This window comes from Centruroides vittatus, unplaced genomic scaffold, assembly GCF_030686945.1.
Source record: "Centruroides vittatus isolate TY-2023 unplaced genomic scaffold, ASM3068694v2 contig_352, whole genome shotgun sequence".
NCBI classification, from domain to species: domain Eukaryota; kingdom Metazoa; phylum Arthropoda; class Arachnida; order Scorpiones; family Buthidae; genus Centruroides; species Centruroides vittatus.
Window position 1 is genome coordinate 336,511 of NW_027122175.1, and position 17,936 is coordinate 354,446.

The 17,936-nt window shown below is 29.8% G+C and overlaps 1 protein-coding gene across 4 annotated transcripts in view; it reads right to left on the bottom strand.

Moving 5' to 3' along the window:
- Positions 1-108: 108 nt before the first annotated feature.
- Positions 109-17,936, bottom strand: part of LOC136974653 (AP-1 complex subunit gamma-1-like) — an 81,413-nt gene continuing 63,585 nt past the window's right edge. For all 4 annotated transcript variants that reach the window (XM_067269584.1, XM_067269587.1, XM_067269585.1 and 1 more), the window contains exons 17-23: positions 17,144-17,285; positions 16,624-16,765; positions 9,552-9,629; positions 4,807-4,967; positions 4,590-4,688; positions 845-963; positions 109-774 (exon numbers count right to left, since the gene is read on the bottom strand). In XM_067269584.1, the coding sequence (XP_067125685.1) occupies positions 862-963; positions 4,590-4,688; positions 4,807-4,967; positions 9,552-9,629; positions 16,624-16,765; positions 17,144-17,285 (724 nt within the window). In that variant the 3' untranslated portion in view covers positions 109-774; positions 845-861. The remainder of the gene's footprint in view (positions 775-844; positions 964-4,589; positions 4,689-4,806; positions 4,968-9,551; positions 9,630-16,623; positions 16,766-17,143; positions 17,286-17,936) is intronic.

The window sequence follows — 17,936 nt, forward strand, 5'->3', positions numbered from 1 at the left end:
TCTTTTATCATTTAATATAACAATATGCAAGCAGTTTTTGTTCCAGCAAATAAAGAAGTTATGCTTTTTCTGAATGTAAGCAAAATGTTGAAAATCAGACACACAAAATTACTTTTCTTGTATGTACAATTTTATTCAAGGAAGATTGTTTTTCAACAATTTTTTTTTGTTTTTTTTCCAAAATTTATATTAAACTTCTGTGACTTCATTGTGTACATGTTTAATTGATAAAGTGCATCAAAATGAGAATTTTTTTTTAATTAAAAATTATTCAGATCTCTTTAAGCAATTATTAAATAAACAAAAACCAGATCTAAAATACAAATTCAGCTTCTACCTTCCGAAGGAGATTCAGCATAAGAGAAAAAATAGATTTTTACAATGCAAAACACATTAATCTAACAATAGTTACAAAGCAAATAATTGTAAGTACATTTGTGCCATTTCTGTTTAGAATCATTCTTGTTATAGCAATTTATAAAATAAGTTATCCAAATTCACAATTAGAACAAATATTCAACTAAACAACCTTTTCCTTTCAAATAACAGAATGAAAAAACAGAACTGACATTTGTTTTGAAAACTTTCTCACTCAGATCTATCATCTATGAAATTTCCATCTCCTTTGTGTGAAGTGATCAGGAAGCAGATGTCGAGAACTCCTTGAATCTCACCTTTTTTTTTGTTTTTGTTTTTTTAAATTTTTCCTGTCAACAGTCTGTGCACAGCATATTTTTCATATAAATCTAATATACATCAAATCTTTATTTTTAGCTGTAAAAAGATATTAAGTTTCAGATGATTTCTTTTAATACTTTAATCTTAATAATACAAAGCGATTTACCTTATATATAACATATGTCACTGCCATGTACAAAGCGGAAAATTATTCACTTCAGTTTGTTCTTGAACTAAAATTCCGTCTATACTGTATGACAATTTTATCCTCATTCGTAACTGTGTCTGAAACAAATCATAATAAGAGTAAGTTATTTTCAAACGTTTGAAGTTAGTCAAGAAGAAAAAAATGAAAATTTCTATTATCAAATTAATAATAATTACAAAACAATAATCAGAATCATTCTTGTTATTGTAACTTTTTAAAATATAAATTAGAATTAAATTGTTCTAAACAGATGATGAAGTTTTGCAATTAACAAGATAAGAAACCATTAATTTAGATATTCTTTCTACATTTTCATCTCACAAAAGACTCACAACAGCATTCCAAATGTTTACTCTAAGTTCATTATGCATTTTGGCCTACGTACCCTTGTCAGAAGAATGTAAATATCACAAATATTTTGAGTGATGTCAGCTAAAACAATGGCATTTTGATGTTTTTTCTACAATCATTCATTTCCCAAAAAGTCTTTACAAATGACTCTTTGCACAAATACAATATGTGTTTTGGGTGTAATTACATAATTTAATAATTTTAAAATTGTCATAAATCATTTAAAACATACCAAAGGAAAAACTCTGCAAAAAAATTCTTTCTGTATTTCTTAATGGTTTACAACAATTAGTGATAACGCATTGTATATCTATTTTCTAATATTTAGTTTGGAAAAATATATAAATATAATATGCTAAAAATAAATATAAAGTAAATTTAAAATATTTAAAAGTTTAAAAAGTGCTGGGACTCCATTTCAAAAGATCAAAGATCAACTCACTCATGTTAATAAGCATGTTTTTATTTGAAGTGAAAATGAATATGAACACTAATTATGCTTCTATATAACATAATATGTAAAGTTTATTATTGCTGACAAAATTGATGCACAATAGGTTTATAAAACAACTTACTCAAATAACACAAAGCAAATTGAAGGGTGTCAACTTTGGGGTTCATTTTTACAACAAAGATGAGAACATCTCATATGAATCATTAAGATATATATAGAGAATATCTAGGCTGATTATATTCAGACAGAAATAAGTTCAAATTTTTTGCCAAAACAATTTTATTTCTGAAGATTTTTGTATTTAATTTTATGAATTACGAAACTGAAATTATCAGAATTGATCTCTCAAACTTTTTGGTCCTATCAATTTTGATTTATTTACTCCTTAAAAAGTTCTTAATATTTAAAGTTTAAAGTTCTTTAAGTTATAAACTTAAAGAAAAGCATACAGTTTTCACATATAAGTTTGAAAAGCATTTAAAGAAAATTTGAGTTTCAAATATAGTAAAAATTCATAAATATCAAAAAACAACATCAAGTAATTAGATTTTTGATGTTTATTTGTTCTCTTCTTGTCTTTTTCATTATAATTATATGAGTAGTGAATGAAAAGTAATTCTTCCATATTACAGAGAGAGATCACAAGCTGTTACATCTACTTTCTCATAAAACCTATTCATCAAGTAGGTCTTAGTAATCTTTCCCTAAAATACAATTACATTTATTAAATAATTGTATTTTCACAAATACTTAAACAATAATTTACAGGTTAGATTCTGGTGCAGCAAGCATGTTTAGAAACTATAAGTATAAAGAAAAAAAAAATTAAAACAACAAAAAAAGTCAAATGTGGAATTTTTTAACTAAAAACAAAATATTGAATTTATAACTGCTGCAAAATAAAAGAAAATAAAAAGTATTTTATTCAATTAAATTTAATAAATAACTCACTTTTATATATATTTGAAACAGGGTGGAACTAGGAACAATTGAACTCAAGTTAGTGAGTCAGAAACCGTTATAGGAGTTACATAAAACTTATCAAGTGAGCTACTTACTAATTATATGAATATTTCTTTTCAAGTATTTTCTTTGCATATTGTCTAGTCATGCAAAAAATGGCTCCACTTGCTTATTAAAAGTAACAAGATCTACATGATTAATAGCATTTTAGTAACAAGTGTACATAGTAACTTGTGGTCTTTCCTTGTTAGTTAATATATTACAAAAATGTAAATCTAAGCACAACTACTAAAAAACTGGTTTATCATATTTTTGGGTTAGTTCTATGTTAAGAAAGTTCCTGATTATTTGACGTTGTATTTACTATTGCTTTATTATTATTATTATTATTATTATTGTGTGTGTTGATTGCATACTACTCAATCAATAATGATGTCTAGTGCTATGCCAGACTAAATCAAGGCTGAGCTATAGAAAAAGCTTTTATTTTGTTTATGTACTGTTAGTGTATGTATGTGTATTTATGAATTTCCTGACAATGTTAGTATGTGACATGTGTTAGTATAGCAATCTTCTGTAGTGTGATATATGTGATGTTGTGAAGCCCTAATGTTTCTAGACTGTGTGTAGTGAATGCGATTGATGCTTGTGCAAGAAAGGATTATTAACACAATAAGAACCTTATCCATTCTCCACAGAAGCTTAATTTCACAGACAAACTTTGGGTATTTACTAATTTTTCAGTATATATATTCTGTATTTATTTATTATTACAATGGTACCTTGTACTTCAAATGACTAACTACAAATGCTGAAGCATTTGAACATTAAATTTGACAAATATTTGCCTTAGAGTTTGAATGATGCTTCAAAGTTCAAACTGCTTGCACAATGAAAAAATGAAAGAATGCATTTGCTTGAAGTGTAAATGCAGTATGTTGTTAACCAAAGTCAACTCACTCTTACTCTTGCATTATGCTTGCATGTTTGGTTATATATACTGTATTGTATGTTACTGAACGATTTTTAACAATTTCTTCCTGTAATTTTTCTTCATTGACAGTTTTTGAGCATGTGTTTTCCTTCTTTTGTGTATCCTTTAGTTCACAATTTCCATAATGGAATGTTTTAAACCACATTTAACACATTTGAAATTTAGGAACATCTTCCCCATACACAGTACAAATTTTCTTTTACTGCTTGTACTCCTTTCTGAAACTCAAAGCATAATATGCATTTTACACTTTCTATCTGAAGACATTTCAAATATTCAAACAAAAAAAGAATTACAAAGCTTAAAGCAAGCTTCAAAGAGTAAAATCTCACATTAGCAATAACTTGTTAAATTTCAGAACTATTATAATTAAATCACACATCTAAGTTAAGTAATGACAGCTGTTAAAAATACACAAAAATTTTGTTTGACTCAATATAACCTTCATTTATTAATTATGGTATCCAAAGTTTGTGGAAGCAACAAAGTCTAAGAAGAAAATTGTAGTATCTATATGACTGAGGTGAAAAAAAAACTTATTGCAAAGCATGAAAGCAGTACATGAGTGGCAGATAAGGTGACCATGTTTAAATTAAGATGCTGAAGTCAAAAATGTGTGACCAGTTAATGAAATTTTCATTTTATTATACAGTATTTACATAATTTATTTATTGTTTTCACATTTTAATTTATTATTAGGGTATTTAATTGTGTTATTTTTTACCTTAAATTATGAGTATTTTGCTGTTTTAAATTTATCGAAACTGGTATTATTTAGGATCTGGAAATGGTTTAATGTCTTTCCATTATTTCTAATGAAAAAAATTGATTTGGAGTTCAAATGGCCTCCAAGAATTAATTAAATTCAAAGTACAAGGCACCACTATATTTTGAAAAATTACATTACAATTTAAACACTTTATACAGAAAAATTACAATACCTTATTGGGATTTACAACTTTAATAGTCTGTTTGATATTTCCAGTATTACTTGGAGGGATGACACTGCTCGTTGGAGGAAGCAATTGTAATTGAAATGTCTGAAACAAATTTCATAAATTACTTTTTCTTATTTAAAATAACAATTATCAAATATAAATAAAACTAGAAGAACAAGAAATATATAAACGTGTAAAATCATCATTTATACATGTATACCTTGGGAACTGCTGCTTGAAAAAGAAAATCACTCATTACTTTTGCAGTTTGATTACTTGCAGTCAAATATATTACAACCAATTGTGGATTATCAATTGGTTTTTCAAAATTAAAATCCAATTTTAATCCATTCTTTTCAAATATTGTCATTGATGGAATATCTATAAAAAAAAGTAATTGTTTTTTCTTATAAAATATATAATTAATTAATTAAAAGAAACAAACTTCAAATTTATTTTTAATTAGTTAATTTAACACACATATACAGGTGTCACACATGAACTACCCTTTTTTTCTCTTATCTCATAAAATATGGCATGTTTTCGGGATTGCAATTGCGCTACAAGTAACAGATTGAGATATTTTTAGGCTCTATGCTACTAGATTTGGGTGACTTACTATGTTTTGGACCACTTTAAAAATAGTTTTAACTATATTTCAAGGAATTCTACTTTAATTTTTATAAAACCTATCTGGCAACCTGTGAGGTTCTCACTGGACATGTGCTGTTTACCTTCACATTATCATTATTATTGTGTTAGGTTATGTGAGATGTACTCGGTTAACACTGGTGGTTCTGTACTATGCCGGACCAAAGTCAAGGCATAGTAACCAAAACAAAAATTAAAGAAGTGTATCAGTGTATGTGTCTGTATTCAGGAATTTCCTCACAATATGACATGTATTCGATATAGTGAGTGTCCTTCTGTAGTGTGATGTATACATTTCTATTCAATTGTAATGTGCCCAGGCTTTTGTGTAGTGTGTGTGGTATGACACCTGTAGAGGAGGAAAACAACAGGTACAATCCATCCTCCACAGATGCCTTATTTCCTGGACAAGTACTTGCTGACTTTTTCAGTGCATGTGTTTTGTACATTGTGAGTGTTTGGAATGGATGTCTATAATGTATGTGATTTTATTGTGTTTGTCAATGAGTGTAATGTCTGATCTGTTGTGGTAAATTGTTTTTTCTGTGATTATGGCTCTGTCATAGTACATTTTGTGTGTGTTGTTTTCCAATACTGTTTGTGGAATATACTTGTAGTATGGTTCATGGATGTCTAATAATTTGTGTTTCTTGGCAAGTTCTTGGTGTATTATATTTGCTACTTGATTATGTCTGCATAAATAATCTGTGAGGACCGAATCAAGCCGGTCCAATTTTAAAATTTTATTGTTTCAAATCCCCTCGGGAGATAGCAATCAAAATCAGAGATAACAATCACGAGTCAAAGGATGTGCAGCCTTCCGCCGTCAAACTCGCTTCCCTCCTCTCCGGATTCGACTTCTGAGTCACAGAGATCGACTCATCGTCTACCGTCATCGCAGTGGACGGGACTTGGAGTATATAAGGGGGGGAAAAGCTGAGAACAGGGTCGCTGAAGGTCCGCACAAGACACCCGACCCGTAGGATCCGTCCCGAGAAGCGAGGGCCGAGACACGAAGTCACCAAAGCCCGCCGACGACGAGGCGCCCGCCTGATCCTCCCGCTTCCCTCCACAACCGGAGAACAGAGACGATTAACCCTACGATTACAGCTAATTCTTTGACTAATCCTAGGAAGAGGTATGATTCCCCCCCCCGCATTTGTGAACTCTCTCTCTTGCGGTTAGAAACAGAACGCGTTAGATCTTTTGTATATGTTTACCGTCTAAATAAATCGTTATTTGTTTTCCTCATGGTTCCGTTACTTCGAATATCGCCTTGAACTTATCGACGAACCCACACACTTCCTCCACTCGACCTGACAATTAATTACCCGATCCCGACAAGTCGGGATATCGTACAAAATTAGCCATCCTTGACAGTGGGGTGGGTCTTGCCGACCTGAACGCCGAAAAAAAAAGGAGGTACGACTCCGTCCTACCTTCCGGCGTTTCCCACAAATCTGTCTGTGCCAAGGCCAAGAGCTTGCAACCAGAAGTGATGTGTCGTATAGTTTCTGGCATGATGTGACATTTTCTGCATGTGTCATTCGTGAGTGTTGTATCTTTGAGTATGTGTTTTCTGTAGTTTTTAGTATTTATGACCTGATCCTATATGGCAATCATGAATCCTTCTGTCTCCCCAAGAGGCATCCCGAAGCTAACCAGCAGTTTGATGCAGTTTTGTCAACAAAATCCCGGGCTAGGTTGTATGGATGCCTGCCATGGAGTGCCTTTTGAGCCCACGATTGCTTAACGGTGTCTATGCTTTTCATATGTTGTGTCGTGTCCATATGTTGTGAGTGTAAATTTAATGGTGTGTTATTTGAGTCTGCTAGAGCAACGGTCAGCAGCCATTGGTCCGCAAGAAAATTTGGGTGGTCTGTGGTGAAATTTGGACATTGTTCAACTGAAGGTTACGCGAAGTATTACAAAAGAAATGCAAAATGCTTAGTTTCTTTTTTCACTCTTTGGGGTTTTTTATTTGAATCTGAAACCAAATACGAAGTGACTGTTATCAATAAATAATGAACAATAAGCAATTATTATGAGTGCGATTGTTGTGCTTTGTGGAAAAGTGCTAAGAATCCATAAACTTATTTCAAACATGCAGCAATGAACTTTAGGCTTCCATTAATTTGTTATAATTAAACACGCAAGTTTCATATTAATATAGTAAAATTAAACTTTTATGACCATTATTATACTACAGACTTTGTATCGTTTAAAAAAATTCACGATAGTAATCCGCGGGATTCAAATTGTGAGTTTAGTGGTCCATGAAGTCAGAAAGGTTGCCGACCACTGTGCTAAAGTTACTGCTTTATGTAACTGTGATGTTTCTTGCTTTTTGTAGAAAAACTCTCGCAATGTCCGTATTTGTTTGTAGTGAAGGTTAAGTATGTCAATCAGGCCATGTCTGCCATCTTTACATGGAAGGGTTAGTCTTTCTATGGCAGATTTAAGATGATGTTGTTTATGCTTAGTTGTTATTATTATTATTATTAATTAATGAAAATAGTGTTCTGTATACATATCCATATTCCATTTGCTTAATAAATTATATCAGTTATGTGGCATTTGGCATATTGTATAGATATATGTAAATCTCAGATGATTCGACACCATGATTATTTCATTCCTTGAATTTCAAACTAATGAAGATTTCCTGTATTTGGAAGTAAGAAGTTGAGCTAGATGTGTTTACAGTAGATTTTTCAGATGGTATTTGGATCTGACTCTCAAAAATGAGAAGGAGTTGACAAAGACATGCATTTCTTGGATCTTTGAGTCAGAAAAGAGGGATAGACAATTATGAAATGAGGATGTCTAGGAAAGATAAACTTAGAACAATCTATGCATTTTTTGTATGACTCAGATCCATGAAGAATAGATTATCAGTGTCTGAGACATTGAAAAGGTGGGTTATCAAGCTATCCTCAAATTACAAGGCACTTGATGAAGAAGCAAGATACCTGGATACAACTGCAAAACAGCATGCTATGCATTGGAGTATGTTCAGAAGATTGGTATCTGATATCAATAGTAAAGTGAGAAAGCATAGTGAGTCTCAGAATAAAGTAGAACATTTTAAGTCTTAAGAAGTTTGCATGAGGGATATTTTCTATTTTTGCTTCTGTGTGTCTTTGGAAACAAATTTTTCAAAAGTGAAATATAGAAAATCAAAATATTAAACATTCCCTAAAATGAATATCTAAAATTTTAATATTGGGTTCCACAAAATTGATCCTCAAATCTGATGACATACTTTCATAAAAGCAGTTGCAAACTTCACATTGATTTATGTCTGTTGTTATTCAGAAATAAAAAACTGAATCTTTGACCATATCTTTCATACCTGACCCCAATACAATTTTTTTACAACCATTACTGATAATTATTTTTAAAAAATGCATCAGTAAATAGTCAATATAATGGTAATTTAATATTTTTTACAGTAAATTCAATAAAAATAGGTAGACATCTAATAATTTTTTGAAGTCAAATCGTTTACTTGTATACACATCTGCATATATACATATGAAACACATCAAAACATTAAATTTATCTGTTTAAACCATAAAACTGTAGGTTTTTTTTATTTATCTTTTAAAACTACTTTACATTTCTTTACAATTTTTATAGCATCATATTACAGCACTATGCTGGATAGTTTGGCAATTTGTTTCTTAACTCATAATGCCTAAAGCACAATAGTGATTTCAGTTGACAAAATAAAAAGTTTTTACTTGAATATGATACTGGTCACATTTTAATCACAGCAACTAAAAGACTCCAGCATGCTTTATTTTTTAGAAAACAAAACTGTTGCTTTTCAAAAAGAAGAAAGAAAATTCAATTGGGCATAGTACACCAGTAATTGTTTCATTTCTGTTCATTGAAGAGTTGACAACTAAACAATCATAATGTTTTGAAAATTTACTGTTTTACTGGTAATAGAAAAGTTTGCAAATTTGCAGAGTCATATGGTCCTTCTCAGAAAAAGATTGGGGTACCTTGATTAAGGTCTAAGAGAAATTTTAACATCTTGGATTCCAAAAAATGTAGTTAGCTGTATGTGTTTGAGGAATTTGAAAAAATAAATTTGAGTGAATATATGCCATTTAGAACTGAATAAAATACAGTCTTTTAAATAAATAGGTTTCCATGTATGAGCAATTAATTAATATAGCATACATAATATTTTATTTAGATCCCAACTTATTTAATAAAAGCTTATGGTTATAGAAATAATGAAATCAATATGCAATCAGACAGATTATTACATGTGTTATCATTATATCAGATAATACTTACAATTCATGGAAGATTTTGAATTAATAATTCCATCAATTACATTACAAAGTTCTCCAGATGATGAAATGGTAGTTTGATCTGAAATTATATAAAATCAAGTTAATAATATAATACATTTTAAATGTTTTGTAAAACAAACTTATTTATAATATCGGAGAAATTTTTATTATTAATACTTATATTCATATATGAATATAATTATTAATAATAAAAATTACATTGAATTAAATTGTCCTTATCTACCAAAAATTAAATTGTCCTTATCTACCATACATTCATATATTTATATATGAATGTATGGTAGATAAGGACAATTTTAAATGAAAGATAAACATCCAATAACCTGATTTTTAGATTAATACCAAATCATTGCAAGATTACATTGGGTTATAATAATGCTACTATTAATAGCAGTATTATTATAACTTTAATACTCTTCAAAATTAATTAAATTCTTTCATTTAAATTAATGCCAAATGATTTCCAGATTACATCAGGATGTAATAATGCTACTATTAATAATTAATTATTAATAGTAGCATTATTACAGCCTGAGAATTCAAATTATTAATTAATAAGCATTTTCACAATATTATAATTGTAGAATCATTAATCATTGTAATTTTATTCCTACATCATTGTAATGTTTTCTTAATTAGAAAATCAAAGTAGTTATTTTTAGTTTTAATTTTCATCAAATATTTTATTAAGGGCAACACTGCTTTCATCTTTAGCACTCACGACAAAATGAATCTGTTTACAATCTGTAATATTTATGATTTTACACATAAAAAACTCATATTGCCACTTTATGTTTTACATTTGATAATGTTTCATTATATTCCTATTATGTAGCATCAGTATATACATTTCATTACAATTCTTGTAGTTTATTTATTTTTTCATACATTAAATATGTTTGTGTCTATATAAAACTAGTTAAGTAACACTGTATCAGCGTGTAGTCAGAGCGTAGCTGCTCGCACCTTTATTTTCTAGATTATGAGGGCAAAAAGAAACAAAGAATCATTCGTTCTCAACAATATATTTCATTTCTATTGGATCATTTAAAGGTACAAATATAAGGCCAGAATAAGCCATTAATTAATTGCTATGCCAACGTCTCACGAAATTCTGTCTATCACTATAGGCCTTGGACTTACATATTGACTCATAGCAATCTTTATTGTAACTCTTTAAAAATACTGAACCAGTTATTTTTTTCACTCGACTCAATGTAACATAGGTAAGACCGTTAGCTGTCTCTTTTTTCCCTATATCTATTTTGATTTTTGGAAGAGTTAATCCCTGTGATTTATGTATAGTCATAGAGTATGCTAAGGTAAGGGGAAACTGTCTACGAGGTTGCAATATAAGAGCCTGTTATGGGGATTATTGGAAACAGATTACCCTAGATGAAAGGTCCCTGATAGCTATCGAATTCCACTAAAATAAAGAGGAAGAGCTGGAGGGCGAGCATTAGGAGCATATATAATGTAGCGTATATTCCCTAGTAAACCATTGACGAGACCACCTTGCACCCATAAGTTGACTCTCAGCATGATTCTGGCAATAACTGAGAGGTTCAAATACTTGGAGAGACCAAGAGCTGAGCCATCTTTGGACGAAGGCAGGGCAATATTTGAAGTGTTTTCAGATGCTATATAAGCAACAAGGTACCCAGTTGACTGCAAGTAGTCTTTGTTGCTTTGTTTAACTTGCTCGTTTGTTGGATATAGCCGTTTGGAACTGATCAAGTTCATCTCTGGATAAATAGGCTCGATTTCTTGTCGTCAGTGTGTTCAGATCTGTATCAGAGAAATCATCCGAAGCTAGTTGTTGTAAGACATCTGTGAAGGAACTATCTGTGCTATTTTGTCTATGAGAATTACTAAGTTCAATGAACTTCTCAAAAGAATCAAATGCAAATGTAATGTAATGTCCCAACAAGGACCCTACTTTGTTGGGATATTACATTGTAAAAAACACTCAAGGAGAGAGGAGTATCTTTAACAGGAGGAACCTGACAAAAATCACCAAACAAATAGATAAAGAATCTGGAATAAAGAATAGATAAAGAATCTCATGTTTCTCGGGGTTTATCTCCCTCAATCTTCTCTCGATCATATAAAGCATTCTTGCACCAATCATTGACATTCCATCAATGATGATGAATTTGAGCGACTTCATCTCAATCTGGAATCTCTGTGCAGCTTCTCCATTTAGAGATCGAAATTTCGTACTAACGATAGGAAGACGAAGGAGAGAATGGATCATAAAGCCATCAATATTGATCACTGCTGCTCCACGTTTTAAAAAGAAAACTTTTTTAACTTATTATTCTATAAAGATTCTTTATATTTGTTGTGTATCCAGTTAGAGATAACATTTACCTTTCAAAATTACCGTTTTAATGCTTGTCATATTTTCCGACCACTAGATGACACTTCTACACGTGCGTGCATGAAGCGACTAACACGACTTCATGCATTCCTTGTCAACATTATAACTCTAGAATGAGTTGTTCGATCTTGATGAAATTTTCTAGGACGACTCATCATCTCTCACGGATGACCTGATTAAAATTTCAACTCTCAAAAATGATCCATACTGAAGAAAAAATGCGATCTTTGTTTTGACCCCTATCTCCAGTTGAAATTTTAATCAGTTCATCCTTGAGTGATGATGAGTTGTCCTAGAAAATTTCATCACGATCGGACAACTCATTCTAGAGTTATAATGTTGACAAGGAATGCATGAAGTCAAGTATTAGTCATCACTTCATTCCGACAATAATATTTTAATTAAAAACAATTAAAGATGCAATTAAAATTATAGTTGTTTGATGTAAAATTTCATAGATGTAAAAAGAATTGGGAAAATGTTAGTTTAATTATAAAATATAGAGAAGAAAACATATGCTGAAATATCTCATTAAAATTTCCAATAAAAATTGCATTTAAATATTACATATCAAAAATAGAGTATAATATATTTGATACTAATATTTTTGTATTTTCTTATTTTATACCAAATGAGAAATATTAACAAAATATTACGAATAATTTTCATTCCCCAAAAAATGAGATAATTTGTTCTTGAGATCATATGTTGTCTGTAAAGAAATATAAAAACCTAAAACTATGAGCGTTCTAATTAAAGAGAGTGAGAAAGAGATTAAACTTCAGTGAAATAAACATCAAACTTTGGAAAAAATCATAGATAACTATAACCAATTTTTCTTTTCTCTTAGTAATTCAAACAGTTAGTAATAATTAATAGCATCAGTTTATAGTTTTATCACAATCATTACTTTCCCAAATTATTCTTGTTTGTAAATCAGAAAATCATGCTTTTTTTAAATTCTAATTTCTTTTTCTTTATTACCGTATATTTCTGCAGATAAGACAACCTTCAGATAAGATGAGGTATAAATTTTCATCAAAGTTTTATAGTTTTAGCATAATTATATCTGTCCTATAAGACAACCCCCAAACTCTCAACAGCCTATGAATTTAATTTAGATCAGTGATCATCATCTGGATAATAATACCATATAGCATATATGGAATTATGTCTTATTTGTAATTTTTCAAATAAACAAATTTTATTTTCTTGCATCTGGCAGCACTGCCTTGCAATTGTTGCAAACATTTGCACTGATTCGGGCATTCAGATAATGACCTTGACTATTCACAAAAACGTTGTATGGGCTATTCTATTTTGTGGACATACCCTACTCTCTATTAGTAAATAATTAGTTTGTCCATTGTTTCCTTGTTGGCTCAATAAACATAGCTTTTAATATTTATTTTGTTCTAGTATTGTTTTCATTGTTACATAACTCATACAGCATATTTAATATGATAGATTTTTCAATAAGTTGTAGTAATTTTCAAGATCAGTCGCAGTTGGTGGTTGCATGCATAAAGGAAAAGCCTGTTTCATCATTGTTTTTGCCTATAGAATCACGTGCCGAATCACGAACTCACATGTACCACTAACAAGTTTCATTGTAGGTTGTGTTGTGTGTTCAAACAATTTGTACTGTAAGTGTAATCAGCATAAAATTTGTAAAGTGTGGGCCTAATCATGGAACCAACAAAAAGAAGGAAATATAAAGCAAGCTTCAAGTTAAAAGTCATTAAACAGGCTAAAGAATCGAACAACTGTGCTGCAGCAAGGGCTTTCGATATAACAGAGCGATGGTAAGAGATTGGAGAAAAAATGATGATGCTATTAAAAAAATGCCAATGAAAAAATGTTCTATGAGGAGAAGTATAGCTTGCTGGCCAGATTTAGAAAATAACATTGCAGAATGGATACAAGAACAGAGGCAGAATTGTTATGTTGTTACAAGAAACATGATTAGGGCTTATGCATTGAGTGGGCATAGGCTAATCCAGAACAAGGCAAAGAATTTGAAGTAACAGTAGGTTGGTGCAATCATTTCATGAACAGAAAAAATCTGGTAATATGATAGAAAACAAAAATTGCACAGAAATTACTACAAGATCTTGACTATAAAGTCAAAAGTTTTCATTGGTATGAGGCAAAAATACAACTTTCCATTATCTAATATTGGAAATACGGATGAAACGCTGATGAACTTCAACATGATAAACAATAGAACTGTGGAAACAAAAGGCGTAAAAACTGTTTAAGTTAGAAGTACAGGCCATAAAAGACCAGGTTTACAGTAGTATTAACATGCATGGCAGATGGAACAAAGTTAAAACCCATGGTCATTTTCAAGAAGAAAACTACTAAAATAAAATTTCCACCAGGCATTTTCGTACATTTTTGTGAAAAGGAGTGGAAGAATGAGAATGGTGTAAAATTATGGATGGAAAATGTGTGGCAGAAGCGACCAAGTGCTCTACGAAATCAACACAGTTTGATGGTGTGGAACATGATTCACAGTCACATAACTGAGAACACTAAAAATCACTTAGCACAGAACAATACTAAGATTGCTGTTTTTATACCAAGTGGTTTAACTTCGATGCTACAACCTTTAGACGTCTCTCTGATTAAACCATCCAAAGAACATATGCATGAACAATGGAATAACTGGATGATGAGTGGTGAAAAGTTGTATACGAAAGATGCAACTTTCGTATACAACTTTTGTGGGCTGCATCACTTGATGTGCCGCGTGATTTTATGATCAAATCATGGAAAAAAGTAAGAGTAGAAACAGTGATCAAATCCTTCAAAAAGTGTGGGATTTCTAATGCTATGGATGACACTGAGGACAATTTGTTATGGATTACTGATGACAAAGCAGAAATCGACTCGCTAGGTACAGAATGGGACCTATATGACGAGCTTCTCAACAACAAAAATGAGGATGTACTTGAGGAGCTATTTGCCTTAGATGATGAATGTGAGGATTTTGCAGGATTTTAAATACATTGGTGAGTGATTTGTTTTATTTTATAATGGTTTTAATTTATATAAATTTCAATCTAATTTTTTTTTGTATCTGTTCTATAAGACGAGCCCAGATTTTGGGGGCTTTTTTTATGATTCAACTATCGTCTTATCTGCAGAAATATATGGTATCTTTCTTTTTTTGTGATCATCTTAATACATTTCTGCCTGTTTCATATTTCATTACTTAAATTAATAATTTAAATAATTTCTTGTTGATGATTAGATTATAAAAGTTTTTATCCTGTAATCAATATTCTGCTATTCTAGTTATTTTTTATTATAAAATATTTATAAAGAATAGTCTTATTTCTAATTTATAAAAAAAATTAATGAAAATTCTTTTCTTTTTAACTAAACAAAAGATCCAAATTGTCCTCTTATAGTCTATAGATTAAAAAGACTAAAAGAAATACAAATGATGCTTAAGAACTAGTTAGTATTTCAAAACTTCAGCAAAACTCTTTTATTAATAAATATGAATCAGAGTATTTTTTTTTGTATATAAGTAAAATTGAAAGGATTTAAATATCTAAAGGATTTAGGTGAGAAGAAGAACATCCAAACAGAAGCTGTTTTTCAAAATATTAGAGCTCGACCCAATATTTCGAGAAACAGCCCCTTCTTAACTGGAGGTCTATAGAAGACACTTTGATGATAGAGCTATTTGGTTACTGGCTGAGATGGAAGACTTTTTATATTTTGATATAAAAAATGTAAGAAATCACGTAGAAATTATTTCTTTCTTAATGAATTACAGTGGTTTTATTATTTATTTGTTAATTTTTTATGATTTTATGATTGACCTTATTAACACAATATAAAAACAAATTGTGCTAATGTAGGAATGGTGTTCTTTGGCCTAATACTACATTCACACACAATCCACAACTCCTTTTAATCTTGATTTACCCACAATCTTGATTGTCGCTAGTCAAACATTAAGCTGTTTGCACAGGTAGTCCACCTGAGAAGAACCAGGCTATTGCACACAATGATAAAACTGACATAACTGTGTTAAGTCACGAACACCAACAAAAAAAATGGAAGTTTTGGTTATAAATAAATACTTTTTCTTGCCGTATATCTAATAATAGCCAGAGCTCATCGTTTCTCTAAATATCTTTTTTATTTCTTTGTTGAAAGCCCAACACATGTTCTGCAGCCATCATGTTTCTTATCACAAACATGGGTATTGTGGAACTCTCTTATGATGGATCCAGTTTCAGAAATTCTCTTGTGTTGATTGTGATTGAACCTTGTTTCAGTTGAGATTGAAACGGTCGAGAGAGGTTGCACCACAGCACAGTTGCCAAATCTTATCACAATCTAAATTGAAATGCTCAGTGCAAACGGAGTATAAGTGTAAAATAAAGAATACCTAATAATTACAACAAATTCTGAAAATTTTGAAAAATATTTAAATTCTTGTCTATTCTGATGATTTTGAAATGTTTTATTTATACTTGTATACAATATTGGTTACTTCATGAAATGATTTATTAATACAACTATTCATAAAGCAAACTAATAGTATTTATATTTATATGTTAGACTTATATTCAGAATCCTAATGATACAACTTTTTATTAAAATTTACTCATAGTAACTGTATTTATGTTTTTATATTAATTACTTTTTAATGAAGTGATGTCCACATCACCTAATAAATCTAATAGATCGTTTCCATTTCCAGGTCCAGAAACTAAACTTTTTGATATTTCTGTAGGTTTTATCTGAGATTCATTGGAACCACCAAGAAGATCTAAAAGTATAGTCTGAAAATAAATAAATTAGTATTTTATTAAACTGATTTATAATTTTAAAATTTTATATATTACTTTCACTTCTTATAATGAGAATCTTATTAATGTAAATCTGTATCTCACCATAAAGCTATTTGATCAATAACATACAGTTTAATTTGAAATTATACTAGTGTGCATGTCATCATCACTAATTTTTAAAACATAATTACAAGAAAAAATACAATGATTACTTTCAAAACATAAAAATAAAATTTTTGTTTTGAAGACAGGAATGTAAGTTAAATTATTTTTCTGATTTATTTATAGTGATTTTTGTAAATCAATCCTTATAAATTTAATTTTTTATTCTATACTTATATGATCAAATTAATTTTCATTCTGTCTTACCGAATCAGGAGTCTGTTGTTTTTCTGATAAAGGTTCAAGTTCAACGATACCATTTTTAAGTTCTTCTTCCGTAGCTTGACCATTCTGCAGCAAACTGCCATTCTTGCTTTCAATTTGGGGCATACGTTCTAAAAGGCTTGCCCTACATAAAAAGATTTTTCACTTTAAAAAATAAATTTCAGATACAAAATATGAATAAAATATTAAATATTTTAAAAAATTTTAACTATTCATTTTTTAAATAATGAAAAATAATTTATTAAAGTTAACATTAATAAAATCATAAAATCTCTACAGTTTTATTGTTTTATTATCATGAAATTTATTCTTGACTTATAAAATATCTTAAATTTATTTAAATGAATGTAAAGTATTGAAGATTTAACAACTAATTCTGTAAGAAAAATTTGGTTCTATGAAAGTTTTGAATAAATTAAAGTCAAGTAAACTGAGAGTATCATTTATATAGAAAATATCAAACCTGAAACCTACTTCTCTACTTCCCATATAAATGTTAGTCTTGGTTTACATGATCTTGATTTACACAAAACTTTCATAAAACCAATCTATCATGTAAATCTTTCAAACATAAGTCAGAAATGTATATAATTCTGTACATAATAAATTTTAAAAATTATAATCTAGCTTGATCATGCCAAGTAATGAATAGCAGGAAGAAAAGTTAATAATGCCGTACTCAATAAACTTTTCTTCCTGCTATTTTAAAAATTGTATATAAAGAGTATATTTTGAATAAATATATATTTTTATTTATTACATACAGTAGTACCTT